The 22,531-nt window shown below is 43.4% G+C and overlaps 2 protein-coding genes across 5 annotated transcripts; one reads left to right on the top strand and one right to left on the bottom strand.

Annotated features, from left to right (window-relative positions):
• Positions 1-541: 541 nt before the first annotated feature.
• Positions 542-12,018, bottom strand: gid4.S (GID complex subunit 4 homolog S homeolog). Its single transcript, XM_041579270.1, has 6 exons — positions 11,690-12,018; positions 7,744-7,803; positions 7,499-7,606; positions 5,851-5,952; positions 4,136-4,266; positions 542-2,490 (listed from the first exon to the last, which is right to left on the bottom strand). The coding sequence occupies exons 1-6, from the start codon at positions 11,864-11,866 to the stop codon at positions 2,427-2,429; spliced, it is 642 nt and encodes a 213-aa protein (XP_041435204.1). The 5' UTR covers positions 11,867-12,018; the 3' UTR covers positions 542-2,426.
• A 10-nt stretch (positions 12,019-12,028) lies between these two features.
• Positions 12,029-21,613, top strand: atpaf2.S (ATP synthase mitochondrial F1 complex assembly factor 2 S homeolog). 4 transcript variants are annotated; one of them, XM_018237615.2, is made up of 9 exons: positions 12,029-12,160; positions 12,649-12,848; positions 15,643-15,687; positions 17,228-17,373; positions 17,732-17,829; positions 18,582-18,662; positions 18,815-18,927; positions 19,797-19,912; positions 20,873-21,613. In XM_018237615.2, the coding sequence occupies exons 2-9, from the start codon at positions 12,731-12,733 to the stop codon at positions 21,008-21,010; spliced, it is 855 nt and encodes a 284-aa protein (XP_018093104.1). In that variant the 5' UTR covers positions 12,029-12,160; positions 12,649-12,730; the 3' UTR covers positions 21,011-21,613.
• Positions 21,614-22,531: the final 918 nt, after the last annotated feature.

Here is a 22,531-nt window from a genome sequence, read left to right as displayed (position 1 = left end):
ATAAAATTAAAACCTTTCTCAAATCTTTCCTAAGCAGAAGAACATCAGAGCAGCCTCTTTCTTTCTCCTGACAACTTCCTTGACTACTTGGTGGTCAGACTGGTGGGAAACTGACCAGCAGGTGGCGCTGTTGTAACAAAATTCATTCATATTAACAGTACATGTATCCCTTAATATCTTGGAATTGAAAAAAATAAATGTATAGCCCCCTCATCAATTTTACATTCACTTATTTTAAAGGTTTACTTATCCTTTAAACATGAGCTTGTTGCCCCATGATGGGTTGGGTCAGCTGGCGGGACTAAGTCAGCACCAACCCCTCCCTGAATCCAGAGGTGCCCACCCATCCTACAATATACCTGGCATGGAGGCAATAAACATATAGAAAGTACACACAGGCTAAACTGTCATTAAAATGTATTTAATTAGAAAAACACTGTAATGATTAAAAAAAACTCATTAAAAATGTGTCCAATAAGCAAATTAAGCAAAAAAAAAAAAAGCAAACTAAATATACACTTACTCCAACCAAATTGATGCCCCTAACTGTCATCTGCTTCCCATTTTATGGCAACATTGAGGTGATCCTTACTGGGGGAGGGGGTACGTCAATCCAATACACGGCACCCTTAGAGGCACATTTATCAAGTGTCGAATTTTGAATTCATTTGAGTTGTTTTTTTGTTTTTTTAAACTCCCATAAATTTGACTAGTTGAAATTTATTAACAAAATCGAATTTTTAATACTTGGACGAATTGAAACGACTGAAAACTCGAATTTGATTTGAATTTTTTTTCTCCAATTGTCAGGAAGGCTGCAAACGTCTCCAAATTGATCCCTGCGCCTCTCCCATTAACATTTTCAATTCAACCCTTGATAAATCTGCCCCTTAGAGTCAAGAGCGTCTCACAAGACTCTATAGTGCAAAGCAAAGGTGCCGGCGCATAGTGGGTTGTGCAGTGACAGCGCGGGGGGAGGGGTCACGGCTCAGAGAAGCTGGATGAGTATTAACCCTACGCATGAAAAGAAGCGGGTATCCACACGCCAATAAAGACAATGCATTCAGTTGGATAGGCTTGTTCCAAATGCAGTGGGAGGGGCCAAGGCACCAGCCTCACACTGAAAAAGCAAAGGACTCATTTGTTCCACTCGCCAAGGAGGAGGAGGAGGGGCCAAGGCGCCAGCCTCACACTGATACCGCACATGACACATTCGTTCCACTCTCATATCAGTGAGCCGGTCGCTCATTACAAATCCGCTTGCCAGAAAGCAACGACTGACTGTCATGTACATTAGTACGTCCCACACAGCTATTTGGCTTTTAATCAAAGGGGGGTCTGGGATAGAAAACCATCGAACAACATCACAGCCGTCTCTAAATTCTGACTTTTTCGCAAGCGCTGTGCATCGCGAGGAAACAAACAAAAAGGTGTAAAAATAAAAGTCCTCTTATCCGTGGCTACAAGGCGCAGAAACACCATATTTTTCCCACCCCCGTGTAACACCCACATTTAGTCCGACCTGCAAATCTTTGCCGTGCAACAGAGGTGCGTCCGATTGTGTGAGCGTTTTGATTGGACGGTCCGAGCTTCTATACGTTGCCATAAAGCAAGCCTGTGTGTAGACGCATCATCGGGATCCAGACACTTGCAGGCCATTTTTACAGGGAGCGTATTAGTTCTGTCCCTCCCGTGGCCCAGGCGTTACCCAACGATACATCTCTGAACTCCATAGAACTCTATTCTGATTAAATATATGTGTATTCCTTTATAATATAATATATATATAAAAAAACATTAATCTGACATGTGCCATCTTCAATGTGAAAACAGCGCAATGTATTTTACAGTCCGGAGAAGCTCTTTCCTTTGTTTGTTTTTCTGGACTTTGGGGCCCCTGATTGGAGCACAGAGAATATTCTCGCTGCTAGGGTGGCTTATGATTTCATGAGACGGGAAAAGAGAAATCCTCCGCCCGTGTGAATGGAGTGTTACCTGCGTACGAGCGGTTGTACGATGATGAAGCACATCGATTGGCCAGAGCGAGTGTCAGTCAGGCAAGAGTTACGTATCTGCACCACTAGGAGCAAGAGAGAACAACATGGCCATAAAGTCCAGCCAGCGTAGTCCAATCAGGTCAATCTTTCTCATCCCGAGCTCTCATTGGCCCAGGCATACTCTCAGCAGGATGGGTGGGTAGGTAGGCTAAATAATATACCAACATAGAATAAAGAGTGGGAGAGAAGAAGAAAAAAAGTAGAGCGTGTAGTTTACTTTAAAAAAAAAAAAAAATCAAATAAAAAGGTCGGCGTGTGGAGAGCGAGATCGCTGGTGGCTCGTGTATTCGTCTCGGAGTCCGCGGGGCTAAAGAGGAAAGAAGTAGCAGGTTTCTGGCTCCTCCGATTCTGCCTGTGAGATCTCCTGTGTCACCGGAATTCATAGATGGGGGTGCTGTGTTCAGGGATGTGGGTCAGGTTCAAGGACTGATACCTATGGGATAAGGAGAGGGTTGAAGACAGATACTAATGTATCCCTCCGCCTGGTCGTATCACTTCAGTATCAATACTCAGCCCATACCTATCACACCACATGGGACCAACTTTCATTAGAGCGGAGGATCCCAATGTGTAGGGCTGGCAGCCTGGAGAAAAATCAGGGTGACAGTTGGGGATAATGTCTAAGATACCCTGAAGAGGCCAGCCAGATCAATCAGGGTGAGATTTGGGGGCGGGGCAAACATATAAGTGGTTTTTGGGACTGTGGTTGAATGACGGATACTCCGATGAGTAACTTGTTAGGAGCTAAAGCGTTCCTGAGCAGAGATTGGGGCTTGAACCACACTGCTCTCTCCAGTAAAGCCACAACGGGTTAACCCATGTCCCATCAAATATAGAACTATTATATCGTTACCCACACCAGTCAATCAGAATCAAAGTCAGAGCCGCGAGGCCCTTTTCATAGACGAGACATCCTGCGTCTTACTCGAAAATGGCCCCCAGTAGTGGAGCAATGGTCTGTGCCGATTTCCTTAAAGCAATACTGACACGTCCCCCCATAGGAACGCGACCATATCCAACAGGTACTGAACACTGAATATTAGGGATGCACCGAATCCACTATTTGGGATTCGGGCCGAATCCTTGGTGAAAGATTCGGCAAAATACCGAACCGAATCTGAATCCTAATTTGCACATGCAAATTAGGGGCAGGAAAGGAAAAAGTGGAAAAAAATCTTTTGTGACAAAAATTCACGTGATTTCCCTACCAGACCCTAATTTACATATGCAAATTAGGCTTCAGATTGACGAGGCACAAGGATTCGGCCGAATCCTGGATTCAGTGCATCCCTACTGAATATTTTCCTCTAAAAGCCCCCAAAGCCACCCCCAGCCCCACAAACCTTAATGAAGCCGACCCTCTGACACTGCTAACGAATCTCCTGTGGTTGTTTCAGTGACGCCGGGTTGGGGGCGGAGCAATCCTTCCAAAGGCTGAAGTCCCGTTTTCATTTGTAATTAGCCTATGGAAAGATCGCGCCCCGCCCCCAATGCAGAAGATCCGATAGCGGTGTCAGAGGGTTGGCTTAACGAAGATTCGCAGGGCGGCTTTGGGGGGATTTTAGAGGAAAATATTCAGTGTGCAGCACCTCCTTCATACGGACACGTTCCTATGATATTTATAGGAATGTGTCGGTATCACTTTAAAGGATAAGTAAACCTTTAAAATAAGTTTATGTAATATTGATGAGGGGGCTATTCTGAGAAATTTTGTAATGTACAATTATTATTTATTTTGTTTTTATTCCAAGATATTAAGGGATACATGTACTGTTAATATGAATGAATTTGGTAACAACAGCGCCACCTTATCCTTTAAGGTCAAACATAACTGCCATTGTTTTATTTCTCTGTATGTGTCCAATGAAACGTGGGGTAAATGTGACTTGGTAATACAGAATATATAAATGTACTTGGATGATGTCATCAGTAACACTTAGTGATGTCACTTGAAACTAAACTAAAATATGCCCTCCTCCCCCTTACTGTAACATAGGCAGACACTGAAGGTCATTGCAGTGTTCCATAACCCGTTTTATCCCCCAACATTATAAAATAACGTCCCTTCTGTCACTCACCACTCGGAGCTGCGATGGTAGTAGTAGCCCTCTATGGATGATGCGGATTTTTGGAAGCAGATGTAATAGAAGCCGGCAAAGGAAGCTCCGCTGATATCTTTAATTGTGTGATCTGGGACTAAGAACTGCTCCTGTGCAGGGGAACAAAAATAAAAGCCACAATGAAAATGAAGTGATGTGGATCCATTACTCTGCCTTCAAGTCATGAAATAAGGCTAAACAGCAGGATCTTAAAGGGCATGTAAAGGCATAAAAAATTAAATCCCATTTTTACTTTCTTTAATGAAAAAGAAACCTATCTAGAATATACTTTGATTAAAAAATGTGTACAGTTTTTATAAGAAAACTGTATTCAGTGAAATTCCCTGTTCATTTACTGCTGTGTTTAATAATTGTCAGACGGTCCCTAACTGCTCTGCAGGGAAACAATCATACTTATGAACAGCAGGGGGAGCCCCCATCTTACTTCCCAGCCATAAAATAATTATAAAAAACAAACCATGGATCAATTGCAGATTGTCTCAACATATCACTTTGTGGACTGTGCTAAAAATACATTTAAAGGGCATGTATAAAATCACATTTTTACTTTCTGTAATGAAAAAGAAACCTATCTCCAATATACTTTGTTTTAAGAAGAAACCTGACTGTATGCAGTGAAATGCTCCCTTCATTTACTGCTGTGGATAGGAATTGTCAGACAGTCCCTAACTGCTCTGCAGGGAAACAATCCTACTTATGAACAGCAGGGGGAGCCCCCATCTTACTTCCCAGCCATGCAGAACTCAAGCAGCTTTGTTTGTTTCCCTGTAGAGCAGTCGGCGACTGTGTAGAGATTTGTATTGGATTTTATCTTTGCCTTTACATCCCCTTTACTGTTTCCAACTCCAGCTGCAGGACAAAGATCATGGAGCCAGATTTAAACAGATAATCTGGGATTCTATTTGGAGGATTATTTTGCTGCAGCCACTGGTTCTGCAGAGTTGGAGAAAGTTTGTATTAAACAAAACAAAAACTATAAAATCCACATTAGATTACATGACAACACAGGACCCAGTGCAGTCTGTATATTCTGATTATTAATCAGTCTTGCTGTATCGGCTTCTGGCAGATATTATTTGACTTGTGCTGTTTTGATCATTTATGATGATCCCTCAACAGCCCAGACCACACTGAGCATGTGCACAGTCTTGGTCTTGCAAAGATGTTTAACAAAGTTACAAGATGGTGACCCCCTGTAGCCAACTTTGAAAGCATAAATCATTTGTTTGATTAGGCTTGTGGTGCAGTAAGTTCATGTTTATGTTTAGTATACAAAATACAGCATTTCTAGCCTTATTCTATGTTACACTTTACTTCCCCTTTAAGTTTAAATGTTGATATCAGAGCCAATACTGGACACCAGGGCGGCGTGGGTTAAAGGACAAGTAAGCGACATTCTCCCCATTGCAATGAAAGGCTTTGCACTTTTCTTCCTGATTATATAATCCTGAAAGTGTGATTCCCATGGAGACAGACTGTGCCCTACAGGAAATATCAGCCTATCCCCACCTGCAGCCATAGAGAGGCAATAACCATGGAGACAGAATGTACCCTCCTACTGCCATAGAGAGGCAATAACCAGGGAGCTGGAGGCCATGGTTAAGCCCATTTCAGTGATGCGGGGGTGCACTACTGGGGTAGCCACATAAATCCCACGGTTGTTGCACATTTACCTTCCACCTCATGAAGACGTAATCTCCGACCTTCAGCTCATCATAGTCGAAGTCGTCGGAATTGAAGGATTTTGCATACTGATAGAAGGCCTGAAACTTCCCCTGAGGAAAGACAAGTGATATCGGAATTTGGATAAAGGGACTGTGTTACTGGAAGCTGCCGGGGGTGTGTCTCATAGGAGTGTATATCTAGTCTTTCATATAAAGGGCAAGTAACCCTACAGTGTCTCTCATAGGAGTGTATATCTAGTCTTTCATATAAAGGGCAAGTAACCCTGCAGTGTGTCTCATGGGAGTGTATATCTAGTCTTTCATATAAAGGGCAAGTAACCCTACAGTGTGTCTCATGGGAGTGTATATCTATTTCATTTAAAGGGCAAGTAACCCTACAGTGTGTCTCATAGGAGTGTATATCTATTTCATTTAAAGGGCAAGTAACCCTACAGTGTGTCTCATAGGAGTGTATATCTAGTCTTTCATATAAAGGGCAAGTAACCCTACAGTGTGTCTCATGGGAGTGTATATCTATTTCATTTAAAGGGCAAGTAACCCTACAGTGTGTCTCATAGGAGTGTATATCTAGTCTTTCATTTAAAGGGCAAGTAATCCTACAGTGTCTCTCATGGGAGTGTATATCTAGTCTTTCATATAAAGGGCAAGTAACCCTACAGTGTGTCTCATAGGAGTGTATATCTAGTCTTTCATATAAAAGGCAAGTAACCCTACAGTGTGTCTCATGGGAGTGTATATCTAGTCTTTCATATAAAGGGCAAGTAATCCTATAGTGTGTCTCATAGGAGTGTATATCTAGTCTTTCATATAAAGGGCAAGTAACCCTACAGTGTGTCTCATGGGAGTGTATATCTATTTCATTTAAAGGGCAAGTAACCCTACAGTGTGTCTCATAGGAGTGTATATCTATTTCATTTAAAGGGCAAGTAACCCTACAGTGTGTCTCATGGGAGTGTATATCTATTTCATTTAAAGGGCAAGTAACCCTACAGTGTGTCTCATAGGAGTGTATATCTATTTCATTTAAAGGGCAAGTAACCCTACAGTGTGTCTCATAGGAGTGTATATCTAGTCTTTCATATAAAGGGCAAGTAACCCTACAGTGTGTCTCATGGGAGTGTATATCTATTTCATTTAAAGGGCAAGTAACCCTACAGTGTGTCTCATAGGAGTGTATATCTAGTCTTTCATTTAAAGGGCAAGTAATCCTACAGTGTCTCTCATGGGAGTGTATATCTAGTCTTTCATATAAAGGGCAAGTAACCCTACAGTGTGTCTCATAGGAGTGTATATCTAGTCTTTCATATAAAAGGCAAGTAACCCTACAGTGTGTCTCATGGGAGTGTATATCTAGTCTTTCATATAAAGGGCAAGTAATCCTATAGTGTGTCTCATAGGAGTGTATATCTAGTCTTTCATATAAAGGGCAAGTAATCCTACAGTGTGTCTCATAGGAGTGTATATCTAGTCTCATATAAAGGGCAAGTAATCCTACAGTGTGTCTCATAGGAGTGTATATCTAGTCTTTCATATAAAGGGCAAGTAATCCTACAGTGTGTCTCATAGGAGTGTATATCTAGACCCCCCCCCCCCAAGCATCAATATAGTGATATAAGCCCAATTTCCGCTGGCTTACCCAGTGTTTCCGATCCACGTCTTCATCCGCATCCCACTTTCTGGTCAGGAATGGGTGTTTTTTACTAATGATCTCCCCTTCGAAGAAAGTTGTGAGGGTTGGGTACTCCTAGCAACCAAAAGAAGGCATCATTAATTGCTGGGGCCACACACAGGGGTCACATGTTTTTGTGTTCAGATTCTAAAGGATAAACTCCCAGGATCCTCAGCCAAGCAATGATATTATATTTATAAATAAGATCTCACCTCTGTAAGGCCTTTTATCTTCAAGTATCCACACAGATAGGCGTTCTCCATATCCACATGCTGCAGATACACAAACATGTTGATGTTACAGTATGGCAGCCATTATAGATTCATCTTGCAGCTTCAGCCTTGCATGTGATTTAACCGTCTCAAACTTGCTTCCCTCAGAATAGAGATACAATACAACTATGGCAGCATAGGTATTCCCCTGTACTAAGCACAATTCTGCAGGAACAGCCCCCTAAGTTTGCTCATAGTCTGTACAGAGAGATCCCATAAAACTATGGCAGCATAGGTATTCCCCTGTACTAAGCACAATTCAGCAGGAACAGTCCCCTAAGTTTGATCATAGTCTGTACAGAGAGATCCCACAAAACTATGGCAGCATAGTTATTCCCCCACATTACACACAAGATAAATGGTAAGAAATACCATTTATCCCCATGTCACTGGCTCTTGATTTGACCTCACCCTACAGTCAGTGGCCACAAGGTGTCAGTAGTGAGTCACAGCAGCGGGTAGTCCTTATCCAAAGCAATGTGTCATTGTGCTGACACTGGGCCCCGTAAGCTTGACGCTGCACTTTCTGCAAGAAACACAAACACATCCACAGCTCCTCTGCTAAACGGCCACAAAAACAGCAGCATCGCTGTATCTAATCAGCTGGCACTACCCCAAAGCCTGTTCTAAAGTGGATCAACACCCAAAAATTGTTTATTTGCAATTAATGTATATTGGAAAGCTGCTCAGAATTGCATTTTCTTTCACTAGGCAAAAAAGTTTTTTTTTTACCAACAGGGGTACAACTAGAGGAGTATGGGTGCCTGGGTAGGGGCTCAGGGGTACAGCTAGAGGAGTATGGGTGCCTGGCTGGGAGCTGAGGGATACAGCTAGAGGAGTATGGGTTTACAGCTAGAGGGTACAGCTGAGTAGGCGCTATAGGGTACAGCTAGAGGAGTATGGGTGCCTGGGTGAGAGCTCAGGGGTACAGCTAGAGGAGTATGGGTGCCTGGGTAGGAGATCAGGGGTACAGCTAGAGGAGTATGGGTGCCTGGGTAGGAGATCAGGGGTACAGCTAGAGGAGTATGGGTGCCTGGGTGGGAGCTGAGGGGTACTGTAGAGCTATTGCAAGTTGCAGTGCCAGAGTTTCTCAGGCACTGTATGCCACTTCCATTGTGGCAATAACAAAGGGATTAGCTGGGTATGTGGCTACTCGGACCCAGGAGGGAGCACGTGCCTAAAGTGCAGCTGAGCAGACAGAGGCCATTGTTTATGCAGGGAGAGAGCAATAGAAATCCTGGCTCAGCTGAAAGCAAAGGGCACCCGTGGGCAAGGGTAGGCACATTGGGTCACATTAGGTCACATGACTGGCAGACTGTTAGGACTCCGCAACCTCTGTGGGGAAATCAGTGTGTTACACAAATACGGCCCAGAGAGATAAAGGTGATATCAGACTGGCACTGGGATTCTCTCAGATGAAATCCCTCTGTGTTTATGGAGTTTTTGCTCTTGGCTAAGGGCAGTGATCCAGATGGGAGTAGCAAGATTTCCCAGGGTGCAGCTCACACTATATGACTATTTATGGCTGGCTGCTCCCATTGCCAAATCAGAGGAGGGGCCCTGAGTCTGGCTGTGATCACTTTAGGATGGGCCAAATACATAAAGAGGAGAGGGAGCAGAATAATAGGATTTAGGTAGAGAATATGCCATGTGACTATGGACAGCCCAAGGTACAGGGGTGCTGGGAGTTGTAGTTTCAACACACAAAGGACGGCTGGTACTACATTGCTTTATTCTGCAGCCTTGGATTCCCAGCACAGGAGATCTGTTCCCTTCTAATTAGGGACGCACCGAATCCACTATTTGGCCAAATCCCCGAATTCTTTGTAAAAGATAAGGCCGAATACCGAACTGAATCCTAATTTCCATATGCAAATTAGGGATGGAAAGGAAAAAGTGGGGGAAAATGTTTACTTCCTTGTTTTGTGATAAGTCACGTGATTTTCCTTTCCCTCCCCTAATTTACATATGCAAATTCAGATTCGGTTAGGCACAAGGATTCTGGATTTGATGCATCCTTACTTCTAACGTACACATCGTATGAGAGGCCGTCACTTTATTTCTTTAGGGAAGGGTTGTGAGTTGTACCCATCTTTAATAAGAACATATATATTTATTATATTTACCCCCCAGCAAATGGCAATTAAAAAGCCTCAGACAGCTCCCTAAGCACTTTTGCTATTCACATTGTTTTCTAGTTTTCATGATATAAGCAATTTCAACTCTAGTATAATGAATTGGAAACAGTATCCCCTTCTGCTACGTTCTGCCAACTGGCTACAGCCAGAAAATGATTAAGTTAGTGAGAAGAGGAAAGTCTTGTGACGTTGCTCCGCTCAGAATGGACCGTGGAAACGATGCTCGACTCTTCCCTGCCCACCCGACTCATTATGTGAGCAACATTATAAAATGTATCTCTTCGTAATACCTATTCTAGCGACTATGTCTAAATGTCAACAGGTGGTGCTGTTGCTTTAGATTCCTGATATCAGTAGCGTAAGAACTGCCAATACCTTGAAAACTATAAATAAGTCATGTCAACTGCAAGAGTGCTCGGAAGAGAAATCAAGCAATGTTACATTCATTTAAGGGTACATCTATCCTAGATTGCCTGGGCAGCAGTCTGTCTATAAACACAGCACCCTGCTCTCTCCTGCCTGCATTCTCCTTCACAGACACCCAGGGTCACATTCAGACCTTATAGGCAATTGAAAATGGTGTGATTTTTGACAAATGTAGCCCCATACTAATTCTGCTTCTATTACAGACCTTTCTTACTGAGGGTGTCACTGATATTCTCTTCTCCAGTGAGGGTGTCACTGATATTCTCTTCCCCAGTGAGGGTGTCACTGATATTGCCTTCCCCAGTGAGGGTGTCACTGATATTGCCTTCCCCAGTGAGGGTGTCACTGATATTGCCTTCCCCAGTGAGGGTGTCACTGATATTCCCTCCCCCAGTGAGGGTGTCACTGATCTTCCCTCTCCCAGTGAGGGTGTCACTGATCTTCCCTCTCCCAGTGAGGGTGTCACTGATATTCCCTTCCCAAGTGAGGGTGTCACTGATATTCCCTTCCCCAGTGAGGGTGTCACTGATATTCCCTTCCCCAGTGAGGGTGTCACTGATATTCCCTTCCCCAGTGAGGGTGTCACTGATATTTCCTTCCCCAGTGAGGGTGTCACTGATATTCCCTTCCCCAGTGAGGGTGTCACTGATATTCCCTTCCCCAGTGAGGGTGTCACTGATATTCCCTCCCCCAGTGAGGGTGTCACTGATATTCCCTCCCCCAGTGAGGGTGTCACTGATATTCCCTCTCCCAGTGAGGGTGTCACTGATATTCCCTTCCCAAGTGAGGGTGTCACTGATATTTCCTTCCCCAGTGAGGGTGTCACTGATATTCCCTTCCCCAGTGAGGGTGTCACTGACATTCCCTTCCCCAGTGAGGGTGTCACTGACATTCCCTTCCCCAGTGAGGGTGTCACTGATATTCCCTTCCCCAGTGAGGGTGTCACTGATATTTCCTTCCCCAGTGAGGGTGTCACTGATATTTCCTTCCCCAGTGAGGGTGTCACTGATATTTCCTTCCCCAGTGAGGGTGTCACTGATATTCCCTTCCCCAGTGAGGGTGTCACTGATATTTCCTTCCCCAGTGAGGGTGTCACTGATATTTCCTTCCCCAGTGAGGGTGTCACTGATATTCCCTCCCCCAGTGAGGGTGTCACTGATATTCCCTCCCCCAGTGAGGGTGTCACTGATATTCTGTCCCCTCATGCAAGATTTCCGGTCCCGCATTGGCCACATTCCCCCAGCCTCGGCCTGTCCTGCTGCTACTGGGACACCCGGGGGCCCCACATAGACAGTGACTCGTCTCCATTCGCCAGGCCTCACCTGCAGCACGACTTCCACATCATACGAGTTGCCTTTGCTCTTCTGGTGGCCCCGGAACTTGGAGCCGCTGTACAGGAGGGTGGTGGCGACCCCGGGCTGCTGGGTGTTGATGGGAGGAGGAGGAATGAGGGTTGAGTATCCGGAGGCCACGCTGTTGGACTCAGTACGGACCGGCATGTCCAGGGCCGAGCCCCTCTCCAGCTGAGGCGGCTCCACACTAGGGCTCGGCCACTTCTCCACTCCCGGCCCCAAGCACCTGGGCCTTTCCAGCACCGTGCACTCCGATTGGCCAACCGAAAGACCGCCCACCGCGCAGCACCGCCCCAAATTGGCTTCAACTGTGACTCTACGTCGCCGGGAAATGTAGTCTATCTGAAACCGACCAATGAAGTGAAAGGAAGGCGCTGACTGGCCGCTTGCCGGATGTGAAGTCAAAGAACAAATCAGGGTCAACAAGATGGCTGCGCCCGGGTAAGCAGGCGCTGCTTGACAGGACGTTCATTTTTCCTGGGTGTACGAGTATTTAGCTTTGTGGGAAGCCGGTTATTGTGTTATTGTAATGCTGCTGCTGAATCCATGATCAGGGTTTGCTTCAGACATGTACAACTTGTGGTGCCTCAGCCCTCAGTGCTCCCCAGTGCCACCTGCTCTTACTCTTATTGCTTAGCAGATAGATGCTGAATAATGTTAAATACAAGTCTGTTGTGAATCGCTGAGGAGTTCCATGACCCTATGATATCGACCTCTCAGGTCACTTCTAATATCCTCTTTTTTTTTTTCAGCTGGGGGTGGTGCTTTATTTAATATAATATACAAGTTTCCTGTGACAGAAATGACATCACTAAGCTCTGATTATAACTGATGACATCACTAAGAGCTGCTTATGAGGATATCACTTATCATTTACAGGGTATTCATGGTTGGCTTGTATTCTATAATTATAATCTTTCTCTGCCCAGCAGGTTCACTCTGAGTTGATGGGACGGAGTGCAGAGGGACCTAAGCCTTTCCATGCCTGTGAGTGACCCTTATTATTAGACTATGCTGCCCAGTTTTCAAGCGATCGCTACCCGGAGGATTTTTGCCTCGCCGGCTCCTCTTATTCGGGCAGTTCAGGCAGCTCCTCACAAGGACAAGCGTTTCTATGCAGTGGCTGTAGGTAAGTAGCACTGGTGATCTTTCTTTTATCCTTTATACAACTAGTACTGACTTCAGGGGGGGGGAGAAAAAGCAAGAAGGCGTCAGTGCAATTCTGCTCCCATATATATTAAAGCAATGTGCTGTTAAAGGGGTTGTTCACCTTCAAGCAACAACTTGTTTTCAGATAGATGACCAGAAATAACTTTTTTTCTAAATACTTTCTATTCGTGAACATTTTTCTAATATTGAAGTGTAAAGTGTCATTTTGCACCTTCTAAAGCAGCTCTATGAAGAAGGAGGTCGCTGACCCCCCCCCCCCAAACTGTTCTGCATTGATACATTTTGTTGATACATTTCTTATCTTTGTCCCTGCTGAGCAGAATCTCTGGGTTTCATTACAGGCAGCTGTTAGAATTGATACAATAGTTGCTGATACTCCAGAGATGCTGCTGAGAAATGGATCAACTCAATGTTGCAAAATTGTAGCAGTTTAGAGTCTGCACCTGAATTACTGAGCTGCCAGACTCAAACACCAGAGACACGAACATTTAACTTTAACCTTCGATTTTGGAAAAACAGTAAAAAAATAAACAATGTAAAGTAATTGGGAAAAAGTTTTTATTTCTGGGGAACAATCTGAAAACAACTGAACTGAAAAAAAGTGTTTGGAAGGTGAACAACCCCTCTAAAAGTTTCAAATTGAGCCCAACTGAACCCTACTGGCCCCTCCCATCTGTTCCACTTCATGCTTTCCCAGGCTGGTAGGGGAGCCTGTGGTACTCGGCATTGTAATCAGCAAGCAGATGGCCTGACAGGGAACTTCAATCTGTCTTTTTTTGAATGCAGAGCTGTTTGATTGGCTGCCCACCTTCTACTATGGTTTTGGTTAGGGTCATTAGGACATGCCCACCATTTATCAGATCCACAGACCAGGAACAGAGCTCCTATGGGCTGCACCAAGGAAAGCAGTTTACTTAGCCCGTATACATACATACATACATACATACATACATACATATATACATACATAAAAGGGCAACGTTTTTGATAGGCTTGATAAATGGCCTAGGAGGTCCCAAAACGTTGCCCTTTTCTGTATGTATGTATGTATGTATGTATACGGGCTAAGTAACAGTGAAGCACTTTTTCATGAATTACAGTGTGCTACTTCCTATGTACTAATTGACTCTAAGCAGGAGAGGGTCCTCCAGTACTAGTACCTGACACCTTCACAGGTGAATTTCATTTGGGTTGAGCTCTCTGTATTACATAGTTCATTACATAGTTAAATCAGGTTGAAAAAAGTCAAAGTCCATCAAGTTCAACCCCTCCAAATCAAAACCCAGCATCCATACACACACCCCTCTCTACTTTCATTCTATATACCCATATCTATATTAACTATAGAGTTTAGTATCACAATAGCCTTTGATATTATGTCTGTCCAAAAAATCATCCAAGTCCCTCTTATAGTCATTAACTGAATCAGCATCACAACATCACCCGGCAGTGAATTCCACAACCTCACTGTCCCCCTACTCTGTTCCTTTAAATGAAAGTTCTTTTCTTCTAGTCTGAAGGGGAGGCCTCTGGTACGGTGATCCACTTTATGGGTAAAAAGGTCCCCTGCCATTTGTCTATAATGTCCTCTAATGTACTTGTAAAGTCTAATCATGTCCCCTCGCAAGCGCCTTTTTTCCAGAGAAAACAACCCCAACCTTGACAGTCTCCCCTCATAATTTAAGTCTCCCCTCCCTCTAACCAATTTAGTTGCACTAAGTCTCGGCACTCTCTCCAGCTCATTTATATCCCTCTTAAGGACTGGAGTCCAAAACTGCCCCCCATACTCCAGATGAGGCCTCTCCAGGGACCTATAAAGAGGCAGAATTATGTTTTCATCCCTTGAGTTAATGCCCTTTTTTATACAAGACAGAACTTTATTTGCTTAAGTAGCCACAGAATGACACTGCCCAGAATTAGACAACTTGTTATCTACAAAAACCCCTAGATCCTTCTCATTTAAGGAAACTCCCAACACACTGCCATTTAGTGTATAACTTGCATTTATATTATTTTTGCCAAAGTGCATAACCTGCATTTATCAACATTGAACCTCATTTTCCAGTTTGCTGCCCAGTTTCCCAACTTAGACAAATCATTGTGCAAAGTGGCAGCATCCTGCATGGAACCTGTAGTTCTATTAGAAATACAAGAAAGGCAGTAGTGTCACTTAGGAAGGGGGGGAGGGGGTACACGCTTAGGCCAAATAATGCAACAGATCATTAGTACTACTGCCATTCCGAATGTATTGGTAATTCCATGTTTCTGCAGACTTGTCCCTTATAAGTTGCATTCAAATGGTGTTTGAATGAGTGCTCTGCAAGTGGCACAATCACCGCTCTAAAAATGATACATGCAACTTGCATCCTGATTGGTCCAAAATTAAGAGAGAAGGTGCACCCCCTAAAATTCAAACTGAGGGGTGCTAATCGATAGGGGACTCCCCATAAGGGTCTCCAAGTCTAGCTACAAATATTAGGAGTAACGGATAGCACACCCAATTTAGAAAAAAATAAATGACCTTAAGGGTCTTCCACAGTGGCACAAATAATCCAAAAAAAAAATCTAAAATTTGTTTGGATTATTTGTGCCCCTGAGGAAGACCCTTAAGGTTAAAAGCGTTGGGCTCACCAATATTATTTTGTATATTTTTTATGATTTTTTAAAAAAAATTGGGTGTGCTATCCACTGCACCCTGATTTGTCACTTGCTCTTTTATTTATTCATTCAATGATTGTATTTTTATTTTGCAGAAAGAAAAAAGTTCTATGAAAATGTCAGCATTTCCCATGGAGAAGGTACGTTTAATATAGTCCATTTCAGAGTTGTGCGTTTTTCATTTTCTTTAAAGGGGGAAGGAAATTTAAAATAACCGAGGGGTTGCCACAATGGGGGGAGGGTAAAGAAAAAAAAAAAAAGAAGCACCTGGGAGAATGAAAGAAGATGGCAGCAAAGTGCTCACTAACTGGTGGTAGAGTTAGGTGTGCGAGACCAGTTAAATGAATAGAATCACTGAGTGAGGGGGATGCAAAAAACGTGGCACCTCCAGTGATTTTACTGTGATGTAAGGGGGTTGGGAACATAAAGTTCTTCCACGGTTGTGCAACCCACATGTCTGCAGTGCACCATTAGGGCTCTTACTCACTGGCGTTCTGACCTGCGCTCCCCTGCGTTCCGTTTTTTGGCGTTCAGCCGCAGGGGAGCGCAGGAATAGACGCATGTCATTATTTCAAATGGGGCTGTACTCACTCAGGCGCGTGTAGGAGCCGAACGCAGGTTGAGACGCAACATGCTGCATTTTTCCTGCGTTCGGCGCCTACACGCGCCTGTGTGAGTACAGCCCCATTTGAAATAATGACATGCGTCTATTCCTGCGCTCCCCTGCGGCTGAACGCCAAAAAACGGAACGCAGGGGAGCGCAGGTCAGAACGCCAGTGAGTAAGAGCCCTTAAGGTTGATGTTAATTATGGGATACTGTTTAAGTATCCCATAATTACAGCGCTATTGCACCTGAATCAGACTCCCCATACACCAACAGTTGACCGGGGCCTGTTTTTGTCCTGTGTTTTAGGGCTACTGACTTAAAGGACCAGTAACATAAAAAAAAATGTAAAAAAATTTTTGTTTGTACTTAACGAAAAAAAAAACACCAGGACACTTTTAACTTTAAGCCTATGATTAAATGTTTGTAAACACGAAACGCATAAGGCTGTGGACACAATAAACTACTTCTTCACTTTGAAAACTTTTGTTTACCTTCTTTGAGTGCCCGCTTCAATGAATTTTCAGTTTGTCCGCTCCCTATGCTGAGGGCTCCGGGCGGGGCACCTGGGCCACTTCAAAAATTTGTTTTTACTTACAAATTTGGAGACCCCAATCCTATATATTCTTTACTTTTAACTTTAAATTCGCAAAGTCTTTATTAAGAAATAACTTACCGATTCTCCGCTTGCGCGCAGCACTCGATTTCTCCTCCCTTGCCGTCTCCTATAGAAGGCAGGGAGGAGAAATTGAGCGCCGCACGATGGATCGTTACCCTGTGGCCATTTCTAAAGAGGAGCGCAAGCGGAGAATCAGTAAGTTATTTCTTAATAAAGATTTTGCGAATTTAAAGTGAAATGTGTCTTGGTGTTTCTTTTTGTTATGTACAAACAGATTTTTAAATTTTTTTTTTTTTTAATGTTACTGGTCTTTTTAAGCTTGGAAATTGTGTGCCTGCGTTCAGCACTGTACATCCGGTCCTTATTCAGACCCTTTCTTTAAAATGAAATTGTGGAAATCTATAACCTCCGGCATATAAAAGCGGCCAGTTCTTTAAATACCGTCTCTTCCCTCCAGGGGGGTTTGAAATTAACCTGGATCGGAGGAAGCTTAAGACGCCCCAGGGGAAAGTATTTGCTGTTCCCAGCGAGGCTTTGGCTCTAGCTGTGGCCACAGAATGGGACTGCCAGAGAGATGTGATCAAGTTCTACACCATGCAGTTGGTGAGGATGCTCTGTTCCTTAACCCCCCATATGCCACCCTGTATTTATTCTGGGGATGCACCGAATCCACGGTTCAAGATTCTGCCTTTTTCAGCAGGATTTGGATTCGAGAAAAGGAACCAAATCCTAATTTGCATATGCAAATTAGGGACAGGGAGGGAAATTGCATGACTTTTTGTCAAAAAACAAGTAAGTAAAAAATGTTTTCCCCTTCCCACCCCTAATTTGCGTATGAAAATTAAGGTTCGGTATTCGGCCGAATCTTTCGTGAAGGATTCGGCGGTTCGCCAGAATCCAAGATAGTGGATTCGGTGCATCCCTAATTCATTCACTAACCATATTGCCTCCTGCTCTATAGACCACACTGTGCAACACAGCCTTGGATAACCCCACTCTAAGAAACAAGGAACAGCTTATTAAACCCGCTTTGAAATTCTTGGAGACCGACACCATCTGGTAAGTGACATATAGCTTATGTTACTTTTTGCGATCTCCATCATATATAAGCGGCCATTAGTGTTCGATTCTATTATCGCCTTCCTTAGCTTTCCTATAGTGTCTTAAAGGAACAGTTCAGTGTGAAATTAAAAACCGGGTAAATAGACTGTGCAAAATAAAAAATGTATCTAATATAGTTAGCAAAAATGTAATGTATAAAGGCTGGAGTGACTGGATGTGTAACATAATCAGCTCTCTAACTCTGAGTTAGTCAGTGACTATAAGGGGGGCCACATGGGACATAACTGTTCAGTGAGTTTGTAATTGATCCTCAGCATTCAGCTCAGATTCAAAAGCAAACAGTTATGACCCATGTGCCCCCTCCCTCAAGTCACTGATTGGTTACTGCCTGGTAACCAATCAGTGGAAACCAAGAGAGCTGAAAAGCAGGAAGTAGTGTTCTGGCTATTATGTTACACATCCAGTCACTCCAGCCTTTATACATTACATTTTTGTCTGACTAACTATATTAGAAACATTTTTTATTTTGCACAGACTATCTATTTATCCAGTTTTTATTTTTATACTGAAGAATTCCTTTAATAGGAGCCAGCAACTTACCCCTTAAATTCATATTTTCAGCATTCATCCTTGGAATAGGAAGAGTTTAGCCATGGAACCAGCAGAGGGAGCTGCAAGGCAAACTATTGTGTCATTATGAGCAGTGGCAGGCTCTCCCTGCAATCAGTACGTTTGGTTTTATATTGCAGTTACAGAGTAGAAGATCCCCCGGGGCTGGTGGAGCTGCAGAAAAATGAGTGGGATCCAGTGATTGAATGGGCAGAAAAAAGGTGAGCTGAGAAACTGACTGGGGCAGAACAATTCTAGAGTTCTAGTTTGCTGAGACACATTGTCTGAAGTCTTCCTATAATAAGGAAACTAGTTCTAGGCCACTTTTTATTCACTGGATATTGTACGTTCTGGTTTTTTTCTTCTTCTTTAGATACAACGTTGTGATTGGATCCTCCACAAGCATCCATGGGCCCATCATCCCAACGGAGACCAAAGATGTTTTTAGCCGTCATCTGGCGTCCTACAATTCCTGGGGATTATTAGGTAATCGTATAATAAACTATACCACTCACATAAGCCTTGTATGTTAGTGGTGGTAGGTGCCTCCCTGGTTTGCAGAATGTGGCTAGTCTTTTGGATTTAATCATTTATGGGAACAGAAAAAAATTTTTTTGAGCACTTTTTAACAGCTCAATCCGCATGTCGCTCGTTTGTACTGAAAAGTCCCGTTTTAAACAGTTTCTAACTTAATTGGCTTTTTGCAGAGCGCCCAGAACAGCCGCAACAGCAGATAAGATACATTTGTAACAATTTCTAGATAAGCAAATGAGTAATAGTAACAAGATAAGATAACAGGTCCCTTGGGAGAAGTTAGTCCACACCAGGCAATTTGGGGAGATTTAGCGCCCTGGCGACTAATCGCCTCTCCTTTGAGGCTGTAATGAGAGTCGGCTGCATTATGACATACGCAGCGCTTCGTTTTCCGAAGTTGCCTCATGAGGAAACTTCGAGCGACTTCGGAAAACAAAGTGCCGCATGTGTCATAACGCAGGCGACTCTCATTACAGCCGGCGCAGGAGAAGAGGAAGCGGTTCGGGGAGATTAGTCACCTCAAAGAAGAGGCGAATAGTCGCCAGGCGCTAAATCTCCCTGAATCGTCTGGTGTGGACTAAGCCTTAAAGGCAATTCACCTTCATTAGCAAAACTGTAATAATTGGAAAAAAAACACAGAAATATGTTCAAACTTTCATAACCTGCCAAATTTTGTAAAATGAACATGGTAATTAGGGGGTGCGCCAACTTTTTTGTCCCTCTTTTTATTTCCAAAATCTTGGGAGGTATAATGTCAGGTCCTGGTGATTTTTATTTTAAAGCCGATTTTATTTTTCCACACACTCCCTCCCCCGATGCAGGTATCGAGTTTATCATTTCTCAACTCAAGTCCCTCATCCTGACCATGGGACTTATCGACCGACACCTGCCAGTGGAGAAAGCCGTTCTCCTGTCTCGCTTAGAAGAAGAGTATCAGGTAACCGACTTCTTCCTCTGTAATACAGCATGATCATTCCCAGCTTCTGAATGTAATACAAGCGGCACTTTACTATCCTGTATTCATTGGACACAGACCTAATAAATATGAAATGTCCCACTGAATCGTATTACCTTTTCTGCCTGCATTTAGCTCCTTGATTGAAAGTGCTATTTTATGTACATCATCTTGTACAGCTGATCTGTACCCCCCTCCCAGATATTCAATGTAATATATTAGGGATGCACTGAATCCACTATTTGGGATTCAGCAGAATCCTTGGTGAAAGATTCGGCCAAATACCGCATCCGAATCCTAATTTGCATATGTAAATTGGGTGCGGGAAAGGAAAAAGGAGAAAAAAAATCTTCTTTGTGATGAAAAGGCATGTGATTTCCCTACCCGCCCCTAATTTACATATGTAAATCCGAATCCTGCTGAAAAAGGCAGAATACTGGCCAAATACCGAACCGAATCCTGGATTCGGTGCATCCCTATAATATATACACTGGCAGTTTTCGCTATGCCCAGGCATGAGCTGAACATTCAGATGTTGATGTGTATTATTGATCACTTCACATATCTGTGTCAGGATGTAAATGATTTGGACTTCCTACTCTGCATAGTAGGAATGCACTGAATCCACTATTTTGGATTCGGCCGAACCCCCGAATCCTTTGTGAAAGATTCGGCCGAATACCTAACCGAATCCGAACCTTAATTTGCATATGCAAATTGGGACGGGGAGGGGAAAAAAAAAGAGCGAGACTTTTTATACTTCCTTTTGTTTTGTGATAAAGTCAGATGATTTAACGGATTCGGTTCGGCCAGGAACGAGGATCCGGCCAAATCCTGCTGAATAAGGTCGAATACCGAATCCTGGTTTTGGTGTATCACCTACTGCATAGACACCTGCAGGTCCTTCCCCGTGGTTTAACTATATTCTTTCATTTGATTCAGATCCAGCGTTGGGGAAATGTGGAATGGGCGCATGATTATGACCTGCAAGAGCTGCGTTCTCGCACAGCCGCCGGGGCCCTCTTTGTACATCTTTGCTCTGAAAGCTCTACCATTAAACACAAGCTATTGCAGGACTGAATGTTGCAAGAAGCATTTCTAACTGACTGTTTCTGGGAAACCTTCACATCCCTGAAATGTCTGTACTAGTGAAAGATGAAAACAAAACGCCTCCTGAATGAGGACGTCTTCTCTGTGGTTAGAGCAAGAAGCACTTTTGGTCTCTTAACTGCAATTACTGCCTATAAGTGCTACTTAAATTGATGGCCAAGGTCTTGGGCTTATTTTTACCAGGAACCTCCAGCTGAATATTTCCATCTGATGCGGAACAAGATGCAGAAGCTAAGCTGGTGGCTCAGGATAAAACCAGTATTTCAGGGATCTCCAACCTGCATCTCCCTTGTTGTGTGTTAATTACAATAACCAGCATTCCGAAAGATGCTCTCAGCTGTCATTGCTTGCTGATAGTTGTAGTCCAACTTATCTGTGCTAAAATCAAAAATGTTGAAATGCAAATAACTTTGTTTCCATACTTCATACTGGTTGTGTATAAAGATTCCAGTCATTTTATTTGTTTTCTTTTTTTTATTTATTGGGTAATGGCTGAGGATTAGAGGCAACAAAAGTCTTTGTCTTTCAGATTTTAAAGTATAACTAAATAAATAAATAGCTAGAAATGTTGTACATTATGTTTTGAGCTTCTGTACCGGCCCAAGACAACCACAGCCCTTTAGCAGTAAAGATCTGTGTCTCCAAAGATGCCCCAGTAGCTCCCCATCTTCTTTGGATTCGGCCGGACCCCGGAATCCTTCGCGAAAGATTCAGCTAAATACCAAGTCCTAATTTACATATGCAAATTAGGGTGGGAAGTGGAAAACATTTTTTACTTCCTTGTTTTGTGGCAAAAAGTCATGCGATTTCCCTCCCCGCCCCTAATTTGCATATGCAAATTAGTATTCGGCCAGGCAGAAGGATTCGACTAAATTCGAATCCTGCTGAAAAAGGCCAAATCCCTAACTGAATCCTGGATTCCGGTGCATCCCTATTATCAACAGCCATCTTCCGGTTTCTCCAACAACTCCGAAAGTGACGGAAATTGCCGAAGCACCGGAAGAAGACCCGAAGATGGCGCCCGTGCACTCCTCTGCGTTAAATCTGCAACGAGGGGTAAGTAAAGGTTTAGTGCCAATTGCCGCGGGTAAAGGCTAGGCTGGGGGAAGCTGGGAGGGCGGATCTTTGTAGGGTAGGGGATTTTAATATAAACTATGGAAAGATCTATTTTCTGGAAAGCCCCAGGTCCCAAGCATTGTGGATAACAGGTCCCATATCTATATTTGAATTTTAATTCTGACTCTTTCCAACTTTAAATGCAGGAGGTCACTGGCCCTAAAATACAAATGCTCTGTAAGGCTACACGTGTATGTTTATTTCTTCTTTCTATCACTTGTCTTTCTATTCAGGCCTCTCCTTTTCATATTCCAGTCTCTTATTCAAATCAACGCATGGTTGCTAGGGGAATTTGGACCCTAGCAACCAGATTGCTGAAATTGCAAACTAGAGAGCTGCAGATTAAAAAGCTAAATAATTTGAAAAAACCCCACA

The sequence above is a fragment of the Xenopus laevis genome, chromosome 9_10S (genome assembly GCF_017654675.1).
Source record: "Xenopus laevis strain J_2021 chromosome 9_10S, Xenopus_laevis_v10.1, whole genome shotgun sequence".
In the NCBI taxonomy this organism is placed as follows: Eukaryota; Metazoa; Chordata; class Amphibia; order Anura; family Pipidae; genus Xenopus; species Xenopus laevis.
The sequence above is the reverse complement of the archived record's forward strand: the minus strand, read 5'-3'. Positions and strand labels throughout refer to the sequence as shown.